Here is a 19,861-nt window from a genome sequence, read left to right on the forward strand (position 1 = left end):
TTGGGTCATAGAGACGATTTATGAGAAGGCCAATGTCTCTGTCTCTACAGTGCCTTTCATTCCCTTAGAGAAGCCCTTGCCATGTTTGAGGCATGGATATATAGTCAAGGCTGCTTGAACTTGTTCTGCAGCCATTCTTTGAGATTTTGTTACTTCTGGAGGGTGCTGCTTGGAAGTTGGAACTGAATTCCCTATGTTCTTGGTTCTTGAGGTCTCTACCTTCTCTCTCTTCCCATCCCCATGATGTTTTGTGGATGAGGATATGCATTTCTCCCTTTGCTTTTCTATGATAGTTTGTCTCTGCCTTTGTCACTTTCTGCCACCCTTTCAGTTTCTTCAAATACCCTACAAATTCTTCCAGTCCCTAAAGCTTTTGAAAAGCCACAGCTAGAAAGCCTTGCAGGAAATCTCTGTTTGATGTTTAGCCAGATACTTTTACTGAAGCAATGATAGACAGTTGTACCTGCTAAGAAAGGGGAAGAATACAGTGAGAATAGAAGAAAGTTACTATAGAAAATATTTATATAGCCATGTAAGCTAAGAAATCTGTAGTTAATTCCATAGATCAACATTTCAAGTATTGGTTGTGGAAAGGTTTCACTTTTTAAAATAAGCTGTTTATTAAGTGGTTTTGTTAATGATACCTTCAGTTTTTTGAATATGTAATGATGAGGAAAGTGGAAATTTACAGTGGTATCATTCATTGGTATGCTGATTGATTGGTAATGACTACCTGGAGCCCTATGCTGAAAAGGATTCTGAGGCTGTGACTTAGACCAATAGGAGATCAATGAGTCATTCCTCAATGTCTGCCAAGGGTATGGGAGAGGAGACTGTCTGCCCATGTGCCAGACATTTGCTTTCCCTGGGGTGTTTTATCATATTTATTATTGTTAGGAGCATACAGAGGGGATAGAAAATTTGGCAAGTGGCAAGGAAGTAGGCCTTGTGGTAGTAATATGTTGACTGTGTGCTACTGAAACAATATTGGTCTGTGATATGGTTTGGCTGTGTCCTGGCCCAAATCTCAACTTGAATTGTATCTCCCAGAATTCCCATGTGTTGTGGGAAGGACCCAGGGGGAGGTAATTGAATCATGGGAGCTGGTCTTTCCCATGCTATTCTCATTCCTTGTGTCCCAGCCACTCTAGCCAAGGCCGAGAGCGGCCAACATACAACTGGGGCTCTGGCTTCAGAAGGTGCAAGCCTCAAACTGTAGCAGCTTCCACGTGGTGTTGAGCCTGCAGATGCACAGAAGTCAAGAATTGAGGTTTGGGAACCTCTGCCTAGATTTCAGAAGATGTGTGGAAATGCCTGCATGTTCAGGCAAAAGTTTGCTGCAGAGGTGGGGCCCTCAGGGAGAACCTCTGCTAGGGCAGTGTGAAAGGGAAATGTGGGGTCAGAGTCCTCACACAGAGTCCCTACTGGGGCACTGCCTAGTGGAGCTGTGAGAAGAGGGCCACTGTTCTCCAGATCCCAGAATGGTAGATCCACTGACAGCTTGCACTGTGTGCCTGAAAAAGCCACAGACACTTAAGGCCAGCCTGTGGAAGCAGCTGGGAGAGAGGCTGTACCCTGCAAAGACACAGGGGTGGAGCTGTTCAAGACCATGGGAACCGACCTCTTGCATCAGTATGACCTGGATGTGAGACCTAGAGTCAAAGGAGATCATTTTGGAGTTTTAAAATTTGACTGCCCCACTGGATTTTGGACTTGCATGGGCCCTGTAACCCCTTTGTTTTGGCCAATTTCTCCCATTTGGAACAGCTGTATTTAACCAATACCTGTACTCCCATTGTTTCTAGGAAGTAACTAGCTTGCTTTCGATTTTATAAGCTCATAGGTGGAAGGGACTTGCCTTGTCTCAGATGAGACTTTGGACTGTGGACTTTTGGGTTAAGTTGAAATGAGTTAAGACTTTGGGGGACTGTTGGGAAGGCATGGTTGGTTTTGAAATGTGAGGCCATGGGATTTGGAGGGGCCAGGGGCAGAATGATATGGTTTGGCTGTGTCCCCATCCAAATCTTAACTTGAATTGTATCTCCCAGAATTCCCACATGTTGTGGGAGGGACCCAGGGATAGGTAATTGAATCATGGGGGCTGGTCTTTTCCATGCTATTATTGTGATAGTTAAGAAGTCTCATGAGCTCTGATGGGTTTATCAGGGATTTCCGCTTTTGCTTCTTCCTCATTTTCTCTTGCCGCTGCCATGTAAGAAGTGCCTTTCACCTCCCACCGTGATTCTAAAGCCTCCTCAGCCATGTGGAACTGTAAGTCCAATTAAACTTCTTTTTCTTCCCAGTCTCAGGTATGTCTTTATCGCAGCGTGAAAACAGACGAATACAGTCTGCCCACCAGTGTTAGTCACATGTTTCAATTGATAGTCTCTGCTATAGAGTCTGAGAGTCTGAATCAGGTATTTATAAAACAGTGGCAGAACTGGGGCCAGAATTCTGGACTCTTGCTTCAGAGTTCACTCTTTTCATGGAAACTATATCAGGTGTCCTTGTGAATGTTCAGACTTAGAGGATTTTTTTTTTTTTTTCTTAGTGCAACTTTTTTGGATCTAAAGTTGTTCATATCATGACATTGCTCATCAAAAGGAAATTTTACTCAGAATTGCTTGAAATATTGGAGTCAAAGATACCACCCACTTGCTGTTACTTAATATCATTCCTGGTTCTCGGAAGTCCAGATTCTCCTCTCTCTTCTCCTCTCCCCTCCATTTTTCTTTTGCTTCAATTTCTTCCCTTTCTCTCTTTCTTCCTTCCTCTCATTTTCCTCCACTCTATCCCATACTCTCTTTCATCTGTTCCTTTCTCCCTTTTTTCTTCCCACTCAACCAGCATTTTTAAGCACCTACTTTGTATCAGATACATAGCATTTCTTTAACTTCTTATCCTCTCCAACATTGGGCATATGCTTCTGGATATTGACATCAGCAACAGTTATCCATAAACTCAAAACCTGAGTTGGTTTCTCTGATTTTGCACAACAGCTTCAGTGACTCTCAGGTATAAACACATATGAATTCCCTGTAACTTTATAACTTCTCACTGTTATATTAGTCATCGATTGCTGTGACTCTCAGGTAATAAACACATTCACATTCATTGTAAGTTTGTAGCTTTTCACTGTTATATTGGTTATTAGTTCCTTCACAAAAAATTATCCTGAAGCTTAACAGATTAAAATAACATTTATTATTCACTGTTTCTGTGGGGCAGGAGTCAGGTGCAGCTGGCTTGGTCGTCTGCTTTGAAGTTTATCATAAAGTCCACTCAATGTATTAGCCAGGGCTGCAGTCCTCTCAAAGCTCTGCTGAGGAGTGACCCACTTCCAAGAGCAATCATGTGGTTGATAGCAGGACTCAGTTCCCCACGGACTGTTGGCTGCAGGCTACCTTCAGTTCCTTGCCATGTGACTCTACACAGCCCAGCTTACAATATGGCAGCCAGCTTCATCACAGTGAACAGGCAAGAAGAACCAGCAAGGTGGAAATCATAATCTTTTATAACATAACCTTGGAAGTGATATCCGATCACTTTTGCCATATTCTGTTCATTAGAATGGAGTTACTAGGTCCACTATGCACACAAAGGAAGGAGATAATACGATTGTGTGAATATCAGAAAGTGGGGCCAATGGGATCCTCCCTACACAGTTACACTTTCAATGGGTGACAATACTTCGAGAAACTCTAAGGTAAATTGGCTGTTTCCTTTTAGTTGGTAAAGGCAGGGTAAAAGCGCTGAAATTGCCTTTGCAAAAATTACAACATTGAGAAAATTTTGACAGTGAAAGCGATCCGTTGTAACCAAACCCCATCTTGCCTTTAAGCTCCAAGCTGCCCTTAATTACTCCTGGGCTTGGCCAAGCTAACTTCGAGAGACATTTAGTTTATAGTTTAAATAATGGTCCTTCCCTCGAACTAACTGCCTTTGTAAAGCTCATGAAAGACTACCAGGTTAGGAGGGTGTAGAGCCTGAATTCTTCTAAGGTGTCCACTAAAGGATAACCAGCCATTATTCTGTAGGTCACAAAATTTGCAACTCCCCCAATTACTCTTGCAAATAACATCACTATAGTAGAACCTAAGTTGGCCTTTTGAGGTGTCTTTTCAGGTTTTTGCATTTCTGACTACTTATGGCTTCACCTAAGCCCACTGACTCCCTCTGATTTGTCCCATAACCCCACTCAGAAGCAAACTCCCTAGCCAGCCAAACTATCCTTGAGAGACCCTAGTCTCCGAATTTTCAGGGAGATTGAGATGAGTAATAACTCTATGTCCCACATGGTATGGCTGGCCTCATGTCTATTAAACTCTTTATTGCAATGTCATGGTCTCAGTGAATTGGTTTTGTCTGTGCAGTGGGCAAGAAGAACCCATCAGGTGGTTGGATACAGAGCCAAGATTCATAAGTACCCATCATGAAAGGCCAGCGCCAGATGTTTTCATATGCCTACTTAATTTAAACATCACGTCCTTCCTGTGATGTAGGAATTTGTAGCAGACTTTGCTAGTTTTCTCTTGGTATTCATTCTTCCGTTCTTTCATAGTAAAAGAATTTTTTTCCTGCCTAGATAAAGACTACATTTCCCATCTTCTCTTGCAGCTAGGTGTGGCCACATGCTTAAATTTTGGCCAATGTGATGTAAACTACAGTGTCCTGTGGCAGCTTCCAGTAGCTCTCCTAAAGGGACAGCTCGTGGGTGCCCTTCCCTTTCTTTGTCCTTTCTCTATCTTTCTACTTGGATGTAAATCTTAGGCAATGAGATTGAGACCATTCAAGTAAAGCAACAAAAGGAAGCCTATGTTCATGAAACTGTGAAGCACAATACCAGCATTGTACTGCCCTTTGGGACTTTTGGGTAAGAGACAATAAATTGCTATCTTATTTAAACTATTGCTATTTGGGAATACTGTCACTGCCAACCAAACCTAGTCTTAGCTAATTCAGAATTCGGCATCAAGAAGTGGGGTGCTACAGGTAACAGAAGCTAAAATATGTGGTATTAGCTTAGGGCAAGCTTAGCAAACTTTCACTGTCAAGGACCAGATAGTAAATATTTTAGGCTCTGTGGGCCATATGTGGTCTTAGTTACATGTTCTTCCTTTTTTTTTTCTCTAAACCAACCTTTCAAAAATGTGAAAAACATTCTCAGCTCAACCTTTTAAAAACATAACAGTCATTTTTAACTCAAGGGCCAACAAACATCAGGCAGCTGGATTTGGTCCAGGAGGAATAGTTTGCTCTAGTTCTTAGGGATCAGCAGATGCCCCCAGGCAAATGTTGATTTCAGGGCCCACTTACCTTTCTGGAGTCATGTTTTCTCAATATTTTAATTGCTAAGTATTTCTCTTGTCTTTTTATGGATTGAAAAATAATGCATTTAATTATTAAAAGTTGCATTTAATCTCAGAAGAGTGAACTTATATAGAAGATGTGAATCATGTAAAGAAGTTGTCAAAACCACATTGCAATTATGGATTATTAATATTCAGGTATTTACTCACAAAAAGAAAAACTTTTATTTTTAGGAAAGAAAAAATTAGGCACCAACTCATATTGATAATTTTTAAAACTTTATAATGGCACTTGAAAATTCAACTAAAACAATTGCATCATCCAGGAATTATACAATATTGCATTGTCTCTCATTTCATGTGATTTATGATTCTAAGATGCCCATTATGTTACTATCTTCCAAACCAAAGATTATTTTCCTAACAAGTGAATGGTGTAATTTTACTTAATATATTTAGATAGATCACAAAGTTCTATAAAACATTGTACTAAAGTACAAAAATAAGTGCTTTATGCACACTTTTTAATACTGTCTTTGTCTCTTTTTTGGTACCTCAGCTAACTAACTTCACATAAATAAAAATAATAACAAAAAAGAAAAGAAGAAAGAGATTGTTAAACATCTGGAAACTATAAATGCATTTTGCTGACAGCTTGCTTTTCATTAAGATATAGGGAATAACAATATCGGGCTGTATTGCAGTCAGAAACATAGAAGAAAAGGAGAATTCTCTGAAGGAATAAGAATAAAAATTCCAATGGTTACATTAAATATTTAAACCAGTGATAATGATGAATTGATTTAAATAGATTTATCTGTAGTCTGTGTGCCTAAAGATATCTTAGGAATTATAAAGAAAATGCCAAGTTTCAAAATAAAATTTACATTTGTAAAAAGGTATATATACTTTATTGCAAAGAAAGGCATGACTAAGGCTTGTGATATAGATTTTAAAATTTTATAAACACAAATGTATTTAGAAAACAGAAATAGTTAATGGCCAAAATGTTTTCAAGTAAATAAAATGTATAGGTACCTGCTCATTAACATCATAAATCAGTAGGTGAATTTATCAATTCCATGTTTTAATTCTCCTTCTGGACCTCTAACTAACCTTTTTCTCCTTCTATTTTTGCATAGTCCTTTATATTTCTCCTGGGGGAAATATTTGAAAACTCATTTTACTTAAATAACCATAATAGGTGAAGTGTTAAATTCACCTTTTAAAAGGCTTATTGTATCAGTCCAGAGTTTGGCAATAATAGTGGAAACTTAAGGTTTAGAACAGAGTTGATTTATTTTCAGAATTCTAAGTGGCAAAACCTATCAGGTGATGCAATTATATTCAATTTTGAAAAATGCAGAATGGACCATGGGACTGTGTGCCCCAATTAAAGAGAGAAGTAGGAAATATATGTATTTGTATTCACAGTTTCTGGTATAAGAGTAGGTGCATAGTAAACACAGGCTGATCATATATTCTCTGAAGAATAGATTTGAGGGTTAATAACAATAGAGCCTGTAAAACTTGTTTAATTTCCAATGTTAGTAAAGAGAATAGAGGGAGGGAAAAAGGGAAATTTTATGAAAAAGGAAAATAATCTCTCAATGTTATTTTCCATTAAAAATAATAAAACCTTTATATGACATGATGTGAGGATTTTTCGTGAAGAATGGTTGATGAACAATCATAATGATGAAATCAAATGCAAGGGAATTAGTGTTGGAGCAAATTTGTGAAGCAGAAGGAAAAAAGGCAATATCCTTTTTAAGGTGAAGGTTAACCTAAGACCTGTCTGTTTTGGGATAGAAGTAACTCAACTCAAGGAAGAAAGAAACCAGTAAATGCTCTAATACCCTACCAGTGCCCTGTGGATCTCTACAGACCAAGCAAGTGTCCCCAAGAGCTATCTTTTGTCTTGCCCTGCCACCTAACCTGGCATAATAATGACTAGCTTGCTCTGCCATATGAAGGCAGAACTCAGGACTCACAGCCCAGGGTTTATGAGAGGAAAACTAGGACCAAAAATAGGCTGGGTAGAGAGATAGTTGGACAGAAAGTGGATTGATGGAGATTTCAGAGGAGGAAGTGATCCATTCTTCTCTGTTTACTATGACCCTGCTCAGTCAGAAAGAAGTAGCTAGGCTCTTTAGTTTAAGCTGTTATCTGCTTTGGAGAAGACAAAGCCAATTCTACAAAATTAAAAACAACAAGAAAACAACAACAACCCATAAAGATGGTGGGGTGTGTGTGTGTGTGTTGGGGGGCAGACACTGTATAATTTGTTGTCTAAACTGGGACACGTTTGGAAATAAGAGGGATCATTGTTAATATTTATAGAAGGACAGCAGACCTAAGCCAGGACTGTCCTGGAAAACCAGAATGTATTGCCACCTCAGAGAGACATTGGTAAATCCTGAATGGGGCTGATATTCTTCATTCTCCAAGAAGGCCTGTGGGCAGCTTACTTTTTTAAAGATACTGTTTCTTGGTATCTCCTATTCCCTTAGACAAAGTATCATTTGTGGAGAGAGAACAAGCTGTATTCTTCTTCTTGAATTTCTCTCTCAAAATAGGAGAAAAGTCTGTAAGGGGGAGGTAGGTACAGAAGAATTCCATATTTTATTCCAGGCATCTTCAGATGAATGAGGTATTTTGGTTTTCAGGTTATTTTCCCTTTCTAAATTGGCTATGAATTTCATTATTAGTGAGAGTACAAGGTTTTCTTTTAGCTTTCCTACAAAACCAAGGAGAACTGGGGGCACATAAAGTTTGCAATCTCCCACAAATGAGCCTACATATACATTGCTATCTATATTAAACCTATGCATTCTATTTTCTGTATAAACATTGTTGGACAACATGGCTTTAAAAATGTTGGACATTTGGAGGGCAATAGAGTATTCTGTACCCATTTTTCATTTAATAAAAAAAGCTTAAATATTTTACTTTTTAAGAGAGGGAATGGGAGTCAGAAAAATCTCATTTTCCTTAGTTTCACTCATTATAGCGCAACTTACTTTGTTTTTCTAATGTTGGCAAACACAAACATAGAGCCTGGTAGATACATTACACTTTCTATGAATATGTTCTAGTAAAATTCAGAGCATTTTCTAGATATTATTTGGGCAAACTAAAATTTCAAAATCAAATTTGACAGTTTAACAAAACCTGATTGACAATGGTTGCACGTCAGGTAGGAATATTTACTGCCTAGTTTCTTCCTGTCTTCCAATAAGTATATACAAAATCTTAAGTTATCCTATTAACATTTTCTTTTTAAAAATATTTATCCAAAGTTTCCTTGTAGTGCTATGTTAGAAACTTAGTTTTATCTTTAACAGATGTATTTACAATATATGAAAGTGTATCTACAATACATAAAAAGTGCCAAGTTTCTAGTCTAATTTTTAGATATATTTTCTTCCCCCTGGGAACTTTTATATGAATGCAAGAAGAGAATAATCATGACTTTATGCGAATATTGAGCACATTGTTCATTTTTTGTTGTAAGTTACTTTTAGGAAATCTTACTGTTAGAGTTGTTCAATAATAATATACTTTATCAAACTTCATAGGTTAGAATGCAATGAAAATTTACCCCGAATATTAACTTGATTGCCCTTTATTCTACAAATGGCACACCTAAGAACCTCCCTGTCTATGTGGATTCTAACTGTGGCCCAGTTGTCCAAGACAGAATTATAAAACAGTCATTTAGAATATAACAAAAATTAATAAAAATGGAACATTATATTGATGCAATATTTTGCTAATCTATGCAATCAGAATAACATTTTTTCTAAAAAATACTTTTAAGTAAAATAAAAACCAATTTCCTGCACAGCTATTATCAGTATATACTTATAGTTTAATTTCTATTCCATCATGAAAAAGTTAAGAAACTGTGGTTTGGAAACAGGTCCCTTTTTGTTAGATATTTATTTTTGCTTTTTTTGGAGACAGGGTCTTGCTCTGTCACCCAGGCTGGAGTGCAGCGATGTGAACATGGCTCACTGCAGCCTTGCCCTCCAGGCCTCCAGCAATCCTCCTGCCTTAGCTTCCCAAGTAGCTGGGACCACAGGCCCACACCACCACACCTGGCCAATGAAATTAAATTTGTTTTTTTTTTTTTTTGTAGAGGCAGAGTCTCTCCATGTTGCCCAGGCTGGTCTTGAACTCCTGGCCTCCAGCAATCCTCCTGCCTTGGCCTCCCAAAGTACTGGGGTTATAGGCATGGGCCACTGTGCCAGATATTTTTTGAAATCCATATTTTCTTGACATGAGGTAGCTTTTTAGCAGCATTTTGGGTGCTGTTCCCCAAACAGTGTTGTTTGGCATGATACCAGATTGGAGGATATCCTAGTCATCTAGGAGAATTATATTTTGTTGCAGTTGAAGGTGCTGTTCTAGATATACTACTGCAGTGGGAGAGAAATAAAGCAATTTGAGAAGAGGCAGCACTTTTATAGGAAAGAAAATAGATACCCAATCCCATTGCTGATCAATTTCCTCCTACCTAAGCAACATTAGGCTGATTTTAATTATCAATAAGCTATTAATTACCAAAATTTAGAGAACTAATTCAAATTTACTGGATGTTCCTAAATTATTGTTTTGTTATTATCACCTGGTTGGGTGACAAATTTTAATTTTTTCTGTAAAGAATTAGGAAGCATTCAAATAAGAAATTACAGAAAAATTGATAGTGATGCAGAAGGTATGAAGGTATTATATAGGTGCTAATTTCTTAAGTCTAAAAATATAAACCTATGCAAAATTAGCCTTTGGTTCTACCAGCAATTTAAAAAAGCCTGTTGTCTTAATAATTTTAAACTTATGGTAGCAGGACTTGCTCTATCTACCTAACTTGGGGAAAGTAAAAATAAACATATGGCATGGTAGACACATTAACACTTTCTATGAATGTATTTTAATGGAATTCAAAGTATTCCCTAGATATTACTAAAACAAAGTAAAATTTTAGCAAAAAACCAAAACCACTTCTACCTACTTATATAAAACTGGCTCTAAAGAGGTAAATGGTGTGATAACTTGAGATGGTGTTCCAGTGGTAATTTTCTCAATACTTTGGTATTATTGTATGTTTAGGTGTCTGCTCTTAATATTGTAAAAAAACAATTATGACTTTATCCAGAATAATGATTTTTTCTCATAAAAAGATTCATGTATTAACTAATCTTTTCATTGCGATTAAATTTAAAACTTCTCTAAATCAAACCTAATTTGTATTGACAAGACATCCAGAATACCCTTTGCTGTTTATTTGCAAAGATTTTAAGGAAAATCAGAACTTTTGCTCCTAGAATTTGGAATGCTTTTTAGACTCAGTAGAAATTTGCCTGCCCCAATGGACATTTGTTATGTCAATGTAATCACTGTCTTTGAGAATAAAAGCAGATCTGTAGGGGAGTGTAAATTTGGATCTAAGAATTGTTTTAGGACAAGATTGTTTTACTTTCTCATTTTTAGAGTTAGTTTGAAGCCTACATAAGTTACATTTAAATTCATACTATTTATGGGATAAATATGATTTGGCTATTTGTCTTAACTTAGATGATTTTTTAATTGCATTTTTCTATTTACTAAAAGTGAAATAAAAAGGAAAAGAAATAAAGAGATAGAGTATAAATACAAGAATATAGCAATTCCCAAACCTAGGTGCACATTGAAATCACCTAGGGATCATTAAAAAATACTGATGCCAGGCACCCATCCAAAGAAATTCTAGTGTAAATTTTATGAGATATGTTATTGGCATTAGCATTTAAAAAGCTCTCCAGGAGATTCTAATGTACAGCCTACTTTGGGAACTACTGTCCTAGGAAATATTAGAAGCTAAATGTAAAGTAGAAAGCACAGGGCCTTTCAGAGTTTCAGCTGTAGCCTTGGAGGCTTTGTTATCTCATTGGAGTTAGGACAACTGAAATGTTACAAGTACTTCTGATTGTGATTAAAATTTACCTGATTTTGATTAGAATCTGGCCTGCTTTTTGATCACAGAATTCCATTAAGGAGTTGACAAAATTTTCCATGTCTTTGTGTTTATGTTTTCCTTTGTGTTCTGTAAATTTTCTTAAGGGCCAAGGGATTTTAAAAAATGAAAATTCTAGTACTGTGTCTTAAACCACTAATGAGATTGATGTAGGAGTAACAGGTATTTGGTGTTGGACTTAAGATTATTTATGTTTGAACAAAGCAATCATTTACAAGTATGGCAAGAAAGTAGTGCCTTCTCTTTACCTCTGTTCCGTGTTTTGTAGCACCGTTGCCCTCCCCTCACTTCATCATCAGATATTTCTGGAGAAGAGGCCTAGGACTCTAGGGGGAATTTGGTAAATAACACCCATGCTGATTGTCTGAAACAGTTTCTAATCAGCAATGATTGATGTAAGATTTTTCTGTGGCAGCTTCAAGACAAAAGGACTCAGGTATGGTGAAGCTGCCTGATACTTACTGAAACAAAAAGGAAGGAAAGTTAGAGGATTTCCTGGCAGATTTAAAATAAATGGGTTAGATAATGCAAAGCTAATCCCAAGTTAATATAAGCATCTCTGATTGCTAGATGGTAGGGTGGATACTGCAACAATATCAAAGAAATGAGAGCAAATCTGCACTTCTCTCTTTAAAATGACTTTTCAGTCAATTTGCTGAAAGGAAGAAGTATCATAAATGATATTCTGTATATCTGATTTACTTTTTTATGATATTAGGTAGGAGAAAAATGAGTCTGAGATGATGAAAATCAAGCAATATGAACAAGTCAAAAAATTTTAAAGTAGAAAAGGTCATTTCATGCTGGCATGATTATTGGAAAAGGTAGGAGTTCTAGGGAAAAATAGGTGTGGACTAATGAGCTGAATAAACAATGGGGCTTGGATTTGTTTTAACCACATCTACAACATATCATATCTATTTCTAGGAAGTCCCCATGAGCTGCAGGGGACAGGAAGATCCTGATCTGTGACAAATCGACTGGATGGAATTTTCAGGCTGAAGAGAGGTTGAACCCACAAAATCTTGGACAGTCTTTCATGAGCTCAGGCCTGCAATCATGCCCCACACAGTGAGCCATGGTGAATGCATTTTGAAAAGCAACCTCCTCCCTTCCCTTTTCCTCTTTGTGACTTTGTGTATCACAAAAGCAGCTGTGAGCCAGAGGTAAGACTCTGGAGTTTACTTGGCTTCCCTTGATTATTACTGACTGCCCAGGTCTGCTCCATCCCTCCCAAATCTTGCCAGCTACAAGATCTCTCTTCACCCTGGCAGGATTTGTAAACATACTCCCCAAACACTCAGGAAGACTGGAAGAACAACTTTTGGGGCAGTGGCTCTCTAGCTTTCTGTTAAACAAAAGGCTCTTTAACATTTGATTTCATTTCAGAATAACGTTCTTACTTCATGATTCTATAATTGGTATAAGCTATACAGTCTCTGGAAAGGCATTTCTTTAGGAAACATATTATTTATGATCATTGGGGGACCGAGTTAGAGGTTTATTTCTTTTTTTTTAATAGAGTTTTGTGTGTCTTATTCTTAAATTTAAAAAAGTATCTTCAGAAGGCGCCATATCCATCCCCTCGGGCAGTCACTGCAAAAGTTGGGTAGACCTCATAGGTTGTATATGCTGCTAAGTCTTGTCCAAGGGTTACCGCTTGCTTGAGCTGGGCTGCAGACACGGGTGCAGTTGCATTAGGGACAGCATATCCTGGAGGAAGAGGCAGAGAAAACTTGATGAAAGGAATTCACATTTGCTCCCTTTTGGCTTATTTGTCTTCTTTTAGAAATACGAACATTTAACATATTGCTTAAAGCTAAAAGTTAATATATATGTTTTAAAAAGTGTCCTTAAGGACACAATATGTGGACTCAGTGATTTTCAATGATATTTAAACAGTCCTAGGACAATGTTCCCTAAAGTGGGGTCAACCACCTGTGTCAGAATCACTTTATACTTAAGAGAATTAAAGATGCTTGGGATAGGGTCCAAGAAAGAGAAACTTAACAGGATACTGAGTTGATTAAAGCTTGTGATTTATAGCTTTTTGAGGGTCTCCAAATTTATAAATGAGAAAAGGTGACTGAGGGGCTGGCTGGGCATGGTATGTGGGGAGGTGGGGATCTGTGGGACTGGTTCTCCTGTAACCCCACACCTGCCTAAATGAAACATTTAAAACATTTGCCTTTACCCAAGAAGATGTGTAAAGACTGGGAGATCAGTAGGAGAAATACTGTAAAGGTTAAGTGTGCTTTTCCATAATACCTTAAAAGCAAATGCCTAACCTGTCCATATTTAGATGTAACTATGAATGGCAAAAGCACCTTCTTACCTCCCAAGCCCCTCATCAAGCCTGTGCTTGTTGTATTCAGAGGCCTTGATGCTGGTTCTCCGCCTCAGAGAACCAAAGTATCTGAGAATTAAAAAAATAATCTATGCGCTTTCATGTTAGCATTGTGTCTAGTGGATGAGCATTCACTTTTGAAGAAGAGAGCATATTAGCTACTATCTAAAGCATTATTTCTCTGTATTGTTTTAGTTTAAAACCTGAGTATTTCTGAGATTATCCAGAAATTGTAAAAGATAGCAAGAAAAAGAGAGAAGTATACTTAAGTACAAATGGGCACCTATTTTTCATTGTTGTTTTAAACCCCATTTAGTTTATGTGCAGTAGAAGCCTGCCCAACCCCAGACACATTGATTTTTTTCTAGTGGCTTCTCAGAAAGTGGTGGCAGGAAGCTGGTTGGATTATTTTGAACAAAAATTGAATCCACTCTTGGTGCATTCACTTTGGTCAGTAATGCTGATTAATGCACTAGTGAAGTTTGGTCCATTTTCCAAGGATAGGAGACATGTGTTAACAGTTACTTTCATGGTTTTGGAAACAGTATTTCTAAACTAAGTGAGTAATGTAACTGTGTGAGTGTGTGCACGCATGCATGCATGTGTTTATGGCACAGATTTTACCTTTAGGGATTTTGAATTTTCTTTTTCAACTTGGTCAATTTGTTAAGTGCTAGGGTGTTTGGGTTTCAAACTGATTCTTCCCTTGGAGCCTATTATTCTTTGCTTGACTCCACAGCAAAGTTATAAGAGAGGCTGTCAGATTCTTAGGCATTCCCAAGACAACACTCATGCCCTAAATATTTTTAACTTCTCACAGAAGCCAGTGGAAGTGAGAATAAGATAAAAAATTCTTGGGTAAAAGCAAATCCTTTCCAATGTGAAAGCAAACTTTAAAATTCTGACAGTGGCTCATTAGTTTAATAGTACATTTGTTAGGTATCTTTGGGGTGCAGCTTTCTGTAAGACAGGGGCTCGACTTTCTCTAGGAACTGAGAAGCCCTGGCAGGCATCCTGAGTAAATGGACATGTAAACACCCTGTTATGTGGAAAGCAAGCACTGGCTGCTGGCCCCACACTGCCCAGGAAGGACCTTGCCCTCTGCAGTGTCAGCTGTTACCTTGGTAACCTCCGAGGGACTCACCACAGAGCATCTCCATGTTCTTACAGAGAAACAAAGCCAGAATTGAGGTCACTTTCAGATGTGAAACATCATTAATGTTAGCCCCACTGGCCAGAATGGAGGATATATTCAAAACTTTTGAGAAAAAAAACCCCAAAACCAAAAAACACTACTGAGAAGGAGCCCCAGGTGCAGTGGGTGTGAGGAATATAAAATTTCTCACACCTACGCATGACCAATATATGAATTAATTAATCAATAAGAATATCATGTTTCTAGGTCTACTTAGAGCTCTAATTTGGACTTATGTGGCACACGCTGACACAATGAGAAGTAAAAAATGACAGATTTCTTTAATAAAAGTAATCTTTTACTAAAAAAAAAAGGATAAAAAATTTTCAGCTGAGAAAAAATTTCCTAAACAACTTTCTTGCCTGGTCCCCTTCAATCTCTAAAGGATTCATTTTTAATTATTACCATTTGTTGTGGGTACATAACAAATGGGGACAAATCTTTTAAAATGTGACCTCTGAAGGCATTGTTGATCCACGGATAGGCTTTGCTTTAAGCAATCAGCATATGCCCCAGACCAAAATTATAGAACAAATAAATTGAGTTGAGTCCTGATTATTCACATATTGAAAGGATCTCTGTCTGTCTCTCACTCTCACAAAATTTTTGACTTTAAAAAATCTTTTTTGAAATCAAATTAATAAAAGTAGATTGAAGACTGGAGAGGGAGAAAAGATTGCTGAAAAGCTAATTGCCAGTGGCCAAATTACTTAATCTTTCTGTACATGGGCTCTTCATTTGTATACCAGACTTTCTGATGGAACCTAACTCTTGGTGGTATCATCAGTATCACTAAGATATTATAACGCTTCCTGACCATTTAAGTGAGTGCCTAGCACACAGTAAGATCTCCAATAAACATCATATATCTATAGGTAGTTTCAAACTCTCGTACTAAAAGTAAAAACCAAAACAAACCAGACTCAGAGAGACTGACTCATTCAAGATCACACAGCAGTTTAAAGCTGAGCCGAGACCAGAACCCACCACTCTGCTGCCCAGCTTGATTTTCTTGCCTCGTGTTTTAATGAGTCACTCATTTGGGAAACTGTTTTTGGTCCCAAGGTGGTGCAAGTCAGATTGCTGTAAGAAGGGTACACAAACATTTCTGTGATTCAATGGTACCAAAAAAGGGTTTCCCAAATACTCTCTGCAGGGCGCCATTTCTGGCACAATTTTCCCATACCTGGGAAAGCAGTAGCAGCAGCAGCAGCAGTAGCCATGGTGCCATCGCCTCCATCAGTGGGGATGCCCAGGGTCTGCAGGGTGTATTCGGCTGCATACGTCTTTGCTTCATCCACAAAGGCACTCAGCTTTGGAGGTGTGAAAGGGTGGCTGGAAAGCAAGTCAGTCAGGGTAGGCATTTTTAAACTGGTACAACTGAGTCAGGTGAAAACTTAAGGCACTATCAGCTTTGTAAGATGACTGGATGGTGGTATTTTGAGTGGGTGTTTTTCATTCTGTTTGCTATTAAAGCTTCTAAATATAGGTTGCATGTAGAAATATTTACAAATTGATCTAGAACATCAGTGGTTGATGACATTCCTGGGACATACAAGTAATTCAACACATGGCTTTTCTAAAGCACAAGTGAAACAAATTGTTCCTAAAATATATAGAAATGCAGGCTCAAGGTAAAATTCATGAGGTGATATCCACTAACAGAGAGGTCATATCTTTGGTCCAAAATTAAATGATGGGCCATTGTCTTATTATGTATAAAATGGTAGTTTCATATGCTTCAACCTAAACACTGCACAGATGAAAGAATGGGCTATAGCTTTGTTTGTTTGAAATGGAGTCTCACTCTATTGCCCAGGTTGGAGTGCAGTGGTACAATCTAAGCAAACTCCACCTCTCAGGTTCAAGTGATTCTCCTGCCTCAGCCTGCTGAGTAACTATGACTACAGGCGCCTGCCTGTACCGGCTACTACATCCGGCTAATTTTTGTATTTTTAGTAGAGACGGGGTTTCACCATGTTGGCCAGGTTGGTCTCAAACTCCCAACCTCAAGTGATCTACCTGCCTCAGCCTCCCAAAGTGCTGGGATTATAGGCATGAGCCACCATGCCCAGCCAAGAATGGGCTATAGTTTTTATTTCTATTACATTTTACACTACTGACTGTTTTCCACTGGCTGGTGATACTACACAACCTTCATTGTGTATATGAAATTTGGGGGCCTTTATATGCTGGTTTCATGGCTGGCACATCCCAACTACACATCTCAATATTTGCTTTGAATGACAAATGAGTAGGTAGTAGACCTCAGTATCTTGTTTAGATGGTGACTAAATGCATTTAATTTATAAGTGTATCCTGCTCTAAAATGGTAAGGAATTTGGAGAAGTTACGCACATTGCAGGATTCTGGCTGGCTAGAGCAGGAATAGTTATTTTGTACAAGAATAGCTGTCTTTGGTCTTGTCCAATAGCAGAGTGCAGCTGGTACACTGGCTGTCCCCAGTTATTTTTCTGACAAATCTCTTCTAATATCTACAAGAATAAAAAAAGTTATTTCCCCCTCAAATGACACATTCACATTATTTCCCAAGTTTTCAGGTTTTTAAACTCTAATTTTCAGAGTTCAAGCTAGTATCTGAAGATATAAAATGCCACATGATTTAATGACTCATAAAATTTAAGATGAACTCAATTTGAACTCCATTTAAAATGTTAGGTCTATTAGTTCATAAAATCACTTTCACACCATTTACTGTAATATGTTTTTAGTTTAGTCCATTAGCTGTAACTTTTTACCAAAAGCTTAATTTTATGATTTGTTTGGAATATTTGTTTTTGTAAAAATTGTTGCTCCAACACTGTGTGTATAGATTTGTATAGATTTACTCATTATTACTCTCAATCTCTGTGTTTATAATGGTTTAGAGATGATAGCCTAAGAATATATTTTTATTTTGTGACATTTGTCATAGGGTTTTAATCTCACAATTTCATAAAAATAGAATTAAAAAGTTTAATGCTTGGTATTTATCGAGCGTTCCTAGATGGGTGTTGACAGTTGCAATGTTTTTATTTGTTTGGTAAGACACTATTTCTGGCTTTTTTGTTTGTTTGTTTGTTTTTTTGCTTAATGACAATATGCTTTTTAGCATTCTCCTGCATGTTTTTTCTTCTGTAATTACTCCAAACTGAATATTTTCTAAAGATTCATAGTTTCTTTATTCTGAAGCCATTTTTGGTTGTCCAGAGGTCCTGATGCTCTCGTTAGTCAGCAGATTCAGTAGACTGTGGAAAGCAGGGCATAAACCTGAGAAAATAACTCTGTAAGACAGAACAATGTCTCAGGATGTGTCTCTGAGGTTTCTTACCTCATTTATGCTAACTAACCCAGCTGCAATAGCATGATATTTTCCAGTTTATTAATTTGTAGATTGTTACTGTTTTTTCTATTGATATTTTCTTTTTAATACTCTTGTTGTGTAGGATCTCTTGTAATCCTCAGAGCATTCTCTACAGTTCTTGGGCAATAATAAAGGAGCTTTTGCTGGTAGATATTATGCCTGCTTGTTTATGCCAGGTGAGCAAACCTGGGCGGAAGGAACACCAGCTCTCACTGCTGACTTTGCAGGAAAGGGCTTGTCTCTCTGCTTCTGGCTGGAAGTTCACAACTCTACTTTGGGATTGTTTAGGCCCCATCTGTGTTGGTTGGTGGTGGCATGGTCTTCATTTCTAAGCCATAGTTGTAGAAGGTCAGACACAAATTAAAGAACTTTTATTAATTGATAGAGATTGTTACTCACATACTAATAAAAGACATGATGAATTTCTAACTTGAGTTTAATGTAAAATGAAGAGATCTCTTTTCATACTATTGCAGCTCTCGGAACTATTATTATACAGAATTTGCGACTATTATTTTTTATTTTCTTAAAATATTTCTAAGTATTCCAGTACTTTAATCAGGTTTTTTGTTTTGGGTTTTAACCTAAGAGAAACTGGATGAGTGGCTTTTATATTTTCTGAACAAACTTCATCATATCACTCCCAGATTTCATTATAATTATATGTTTACGTGTCAGTTTTTTCCCACTGGATTGCATCTAATTTTTCATGATAAGGATTTTGTTATATTCACTTCTACATCTCCAGCACCTAGCGCACTACATGGTGCATAAGAGAAGTTTACTAAATCTTATGTGAACAAATGATTGCTGTTTAGCAGTCTGATAGGCATTTTTAAAAAAATTCCCTGGGTGGGGCTAGCAGAAACCTTAGATAAGCTAATTTGTGCATAAAAGAAAGCCAGAAATCCCATTAAAAAAATACCCAAGATGAGCTTTTAGAAAACCAGTTTTCTTCTGGATTGAAATTATAAGGGCTACTTCCATAAATGTGAGGCTATAAGCCCACCTTTGTCATGGGAATAGGGAAGTTTCCTTCAAGATACACAAACTGTAACTCTGATTATTCAGCCAAAATGTATTTCAGAGAGATCAGCACCTATCACACTCCCACAGGGAACAGTCTCAGGGTTAGCATAGACTCTGTTTCGTTTTATTTTTAACCCCGGGAGTCAGTTTCCATATTGAAACTTTTATAGCTTTTAATTTTCCAATAATAAAAACCACAGGTTAATGTTGAAGTGTGGAAACTTAGAACTGTTAAATGAACACAGTAAAAACTCTCTGTAATGCCACTGCCAAAATATAACTATGGAGGAAGAGTTAATTTGGTATGACTGATGACATCTCATAGTTAATAATTCACCCAGATATCATGGTGGAGTTTTCTCTTAGATACAGTATTTCCAAGAAAAGATGTCCTAAATGGTCTATTCACGGCACTGCCATAATACTCTTCATTTGCCAACCAACCTGGCTCACATACAATAGGCATTTATTCTGAGATGGGGTCTTTGCCTCATTTCGGGTATGGGTTGATAATTCTTAATAGCTCTCAGATTCTTTGCGTTTCAGTGGAATATTGTTCAAGGTGTTAGACTTTATGATTTTTTAAAAAAGAGAAAGG

General features: G+C 37.5%; 1 protein-coding gene across 4 annotated transcripts in view; it reads right to left on the bottom strand.

Moving 5' to 3' along the window:
* Positions 1 to 1,898: 1,898 nt before the first annotated feature.
* A1CF (APOBEC1 complementation factor) overlaps positions 1,899 to 19,861 on the bottom strand; it is a 91,042-nt gene continuing 73,079 nt past the window's right edge. For 2 of the 4 annotated variants that reach the window (XM_057298895.1, XM_057298894.1), the window contains exons 10-12: positions 17,229 to 17,365; positions 16,057 to 16,205; positions 1,899 to 13,041 (exon numbers count right to left, since the gene is read on the bottom strand). In XM_057298895.1, the coding sequence (XP_057154878.1) occupies positions 12,890 to 13,041; positions 16,057 to 16,205; positions 17,229 to 17,365 (438 nt within the window). In that variant the 3' untranslated portion in view covers positions 1,899 to 12,889. The remainder of the gene's footprint in view (positions 13,042 to 16,056; positions 16,206 to 17,228; positions 17,366 to 19,861) is intronic. The other 2 variants (XM_008952587.3, XM_034930584.2) reach the window with 1 other exon arrangement.

Source organism: Pan paniscus, chromosome 8 (genome assembly GCF_029289425.2).
Source record: "Pan paniscus chromosome 8, NHGRI_mPanPan1-v2.0_pri, whole genome shotgun sequence".
Classification (NCBI taxonomy): domain Eukaryota; kingdom Metazoa; phylum Chordata; class Mammalia; order Primates; family Hominidae; genus Pan; species Pan paniscus.